Here is a 4385-nt window from a genome sequence, read left to right on the forward strand (position 1 = left end):
CAACCCTGGCGGTGTTTAAGGCCAGGCTGGAAAGGAGCAGCTGGGATGCAATTTGGCCTGTTCACCCTCTAACCCGAAGGCTTGAGGACCGCAGGCAGAGATTGTGGCTCTTTTGGGAGCATTTCCACATGAGAAATATGGATCCGTCCTCCTGTTCCAGTTTGTGCAGCTATACTACTCAACTCCAAGGGAAAAACATTCTTCAGATGCTGCTTTCAGGGAGCATGGCAGAGGCCAGAGAGGAAGCAGGCAGGTTTCTCTCACCCCATTGTTTGAGACTGAGTGCTACTGCAGTGTTTTTAACACCTGCAAAGCTCTGTGTGTCTTCACAAACTTGTAGCTTTTCATAACCTCTGTGTCAGGAAATGGTAAGAAAGCAGATGCCTCTCCAAGCCTCAGCCTTGCTGCTTGCTGGCTGTAGCGGGGGGGGGGGGGGGGGGATGCTGATCCTGGTGTATGTTGAGCATACCTGCCTTTCCCCAGCACCTCTGTGCTCAGCTTGGCTATACACAGGACAGTTGTGAGGGGTTGTGCTAATTGTGGGTTGCAAACTGGAGGCAAGTGGCTTTCAAGGCCTTAGCTCTAATTATCCTTAGCTCTAATTATCTGTAGAGCATCAAGTGATGTGCTCCTTCCCTCTGCTAGCAGTGTGTTAGCAGGGGCTCCTCTCAGTGTCTCAGCGGAGTCCCCCATCCTGGCATGAGTGATTCCCAGGTCATAGGGTGAGGCAACAGTGAACATGGGCTCTCAGCCAGGCTGTGCAGCCTAAATGGTGGGCTTGCAGGATGAAACAGCAAGCAGAGCAAAATCCTGGTGCTTCTAGAGATAGGACCTTTGTGGTTATCTTACCTTGGGCCATGCATCTCGAGTTGGCTAGTCTTGTCTTTTCCAGTGGAGGAACTGAACAAAGAGTTCAGTCCTGTATCTGCTTTACAATAAAGCTTCTGTGATTCCTGTGAGGCTGGAGATGAGCAAGAGGGGAGTAATGTGCAGGAAAGCCTGTGTTAAGCGGGTGCTCTGTCTCTGTGAAGAAGTGGGGCTCTGCTGTGTGCCTTTAGCACAGAGGACTCGCACAACTGTGGACCTGCCCTGGCTTCTGCCAGGAGCTGGATGTGCTTGTAAGAAATGGGTTCTGCCTCTGACTTGTTTACCAGCTGGGAAAGGTCAAAGGACCTAAATCTTGTGTTAACAGGCTTCCTTTGTGCTCTTGTTTTCCCAGGGTGGCCACTGACCACAATGTTGATAATACCACAGCTATCCTTAGAGAGTGGCTAAAGAACGTGCAGAACCTCTACCATGATGTGGAGTGGAGGCCAATGGAAGAGCCCCAGTGAGTACTGCAGTGATGGGCTGACTAAGGCTGTTTAGTGTATATGTCAGATTTTCTAGGTTTTCTGTTTTCAAACTAGGAGATGTACTAAATGTCCAAGCATTAAAATGTGGTGGGTTTTTTTTTTTCGTTTGTTTTGTGGTTTGTTTTTTTTTTGTGTGTGTTGGTGTGATCTTTGTTTGTTTGTGTTTTTTTTGTTTTGTGGTTTTTTTTTGGGGGGGGGGGTGTTTTTTGTTTTGTTTTTATGTTTTTGTTTTGTTTTGGTTTTTTTTTTCTTTTTTTTCTTTTTTGTTTGTTTGGTTTTTGTTTTTGGTGGGGTCTGCCACATTAAAGTCATGTTCTTATGGAGCCCGTGGAAAGGCTTTTGGCTTCAGTGAAGCAACTCATGCAGAACTTCGGAGAAGAAAGCATTGGTTTTCCCTTTCTTCAGGCTTTTTTGGGTTTTGTTGGTTTTTTTTCAAGGTCCTCAGTGCAGTGGTGGGGCATTTGTGGTACAAACCTCCAGGGAATGCTTGTTTTATTGACTTTTTTTAATCCTTTCATTGGAACTGAGTTTTCTTAATCCTGTCAAACTTAGCTTTTTTAATTACTGTAAAATTTTTTAAATTCTTAGTTCCTTCACTGGCTTATGCTGGCACTGTTTCAAAGTCCTAAACTGTTACTACACATAGGGATCTGTCTCTAAGTTTCCATCCATTTTTGTTACAGAGTGTTTGCTTTTGGACCAGTTTCTGAAAACAGACAAGTTCATAATTTCATTCACATGATTGGTTTTGTTGTATTGGGTGTTTGTAGATTTTAAGAGCTGTTATTGGGATCTATTAACAGTACTGATAATGCCCAGGCCCTGAGGGAATCCGAACTGCCTTCATCTTCACATTCTTAGTGTGTTGATTCTACTGGACTTAAGGAAGCTGCATGTACCTTCTTAAATTGAAAGCCTAGCAGTGGACAGATGACTTTCTGCCAGAGGGTTAAATGAGGCGAATCAACTTCAGTTCATTTTGGTGGGGTAACCTCTGCTTATGTGAGGTGAGGGGCTGCTGCTGTGGAAGAAACTCCTGGTTTTGATAGTGCTTGTGGCTGCTTGGTCGGCAGGAAATGCTGCAGCACTGCTTGTTCTCTGGTGCCCTATGTACACATGCCAGCACACAACTTGGAATAATTCTCCCTCAAAACCTCTCCTGGGTTGCCTGAGGTGACTTTAACACTTTTTATTTTGGAAAGAAGGCAGCAAGGGAACTTTTTTTTTTTTTTTGGTGGGTTTTTTTTTGTTTGCTTTTTGCTTTGGCGTTTTTTTGGGGTTGGTTTTTTTTTTTACTCCTGTAATAGGGCCCAGACATGGTTTGCAGTCACTTTTTGTTTTTCTTTGCTAGGTCTTACCCAGAAGAAATAGGACCAAAACATTGGCCAAGCTCCCGATTCACTCATGTGATGAAACTTCGACAGGCTGCCCTGCGTGCTGCACGAGAAAAGTGGTCAGATTATATTCTGGTAAATACAGGGTTTGATTTAACTGTCGTCAGGCAAAAGCTTTTCAGGTAGTCACTTTGATACTTGGGGCTGTGAAGAAGTTTCCTCTGCATCTAATGATAAAGCTCTCTGCAGCGAGATGCTCTGTGTTATTTCTTGGTCTGATGAGCAAGGGACTTTGCAGCTAGGGAGGTAAGTCCCTGGGTAAGCCCAGGCGGCTTTCTTCACGGGTGTCAGGTTTGAATATAGTCCTGGTCATAAGTAGGTACCCGCAAGGGTGCCCCAGATTGAAACTACTTGTTATTGATGAAATGCAAGGGAAATAGTTCTGCAGAAAAGTTGTGGGAAGATGCATGCCTTTGGTCACTACAGCAGTGGTTAATGGTGGTGTTGCCACCTGAATAAGGCAAGGGCGTGAGGCCTATTTTTAAGAGTTTTCTTGATCCTCTTCACAGAATAAGCTTGTCCTGGATTTTCAGCAATGTTTTTTTACCCTTGCAGCTCCCTTGCCCCCGTACTGGAATAACATTGAGGGGAGTCAGAGGGAAGCTCCACCTTTTCTCATCTCATAGCTTTGTGGTAGGGGCAGCCACCCATGGGCTTACCTATAACAGTGCCCTGTAGTATCAAAACTACCAGCTCAAGTGCTTTTGGTTTTTTGGATTTTTTTGCCAACCTCTTGCCTCTGGCTGTGTTGTTACCAAGAAGCTATCAGAGGAAGCATATCATTTAATCTAATAACAGATTTCCTTTTCTTTTCCCCTCTTCCTTCTTTAGTTTATTGATGCAGATAATTTACTGACCAACCCTCAAACCCTGAACCTGATGATAGCAGAAAACAAGACATTGGTGGCACCAATGCTTGAATCTCGCTCCCTCTACTCTAACTTCTGGTGTGGCATCACCCCACAGGCAAGTGACCTCATGAACAGTGCTGGGTGACTGTGCAAGCTATGCGTTCAAAGGCCTCCTGCCTTGTGTCTGTGAAGCAGTGGGCATTGTTTTTGTTCTATGGGCTTTGCCATCTGCTTTTTAGTGTCCTTCTGAAAAGAAACTGCTGTAGCTCTGGGACATGCAGAGGTGGTGTTAGCATATAGTGAGGATAGTCATGTCATGCAGTCATCTCAGCTTGTGCCTCTCGGTGGCATCCCAAATCTTGGGTGTGGGTATCTTTGGAAAAGGTCTATACATTTATAGGGAATCTAAGAATAAGGGTAGAGAGGATGTTTCAGTCTATGAATCTTTGTTTTCTAACTAACTGAGCTGTACATATCAGCAAAGGCATACATGTTCTGTATTGGGTGTGCAGGCACATGGCTGAAACTTGCTTTCTTATCTGAGATTCCTCATGTGAAAAAGCTGAATCTGGAGGAAGCTGAGCTTGCTTAGCCAAAAGTCCTGGGAAGTGATACAATCCCACTAACTGTATGAAAGATACTCGTATACCCACCAGAATTTGAGGTGGTTCCATGTTTCTGTAATGGCCTTAAAACTCTTGGTACATAATTTTAGACTAGCTTTTCCTGTACAGTGATGCTAATCTAAGAGGAATTTGCTTTTCTTTTGACAGCTCTCCATTATG

The 4385-nt window shown here is 44.4% G+C and overlaps 1 protein-coding gene across 1 annotated transcript; it reads left to right on the forward strand.

Moving 5' to 3' along the window:
* Positions 1-1219: 1219 nt before the first annotated feature.
* LOC104399357 (procollagen galactosyltransferase 2-like) lies at positions 1220-3715 on the forward strand (the record flags this gene model as incomplete). Its single annotated transcript, XM_010013174.1, has 3 exons — positions 1220-1330; positions 2707-2824; positions 3581-3715. Coding segments are annotated over 3 exons (364 nt in total), but the record flags the coding sequence as incomplete, so codon positions are not given.
* Positions 3716-4385: the final 670 nt, after the last annotated feature.

This window comes from Nestor notabilis, unplaced genomic scaffold (genome assembly GCF_000696875.1).
Source record: "Nestor notabilis isolate BGI_N333 unplaced genomic scaffold, ASM69687v1 scaffold33884, whole genome shotgun sequence".
Lineage (NCBI taxonomy): Eukaryota > Metazoa > Chordata > Aves > Psittaciformes > Psittacidae > Nestor > Nestor notabilis.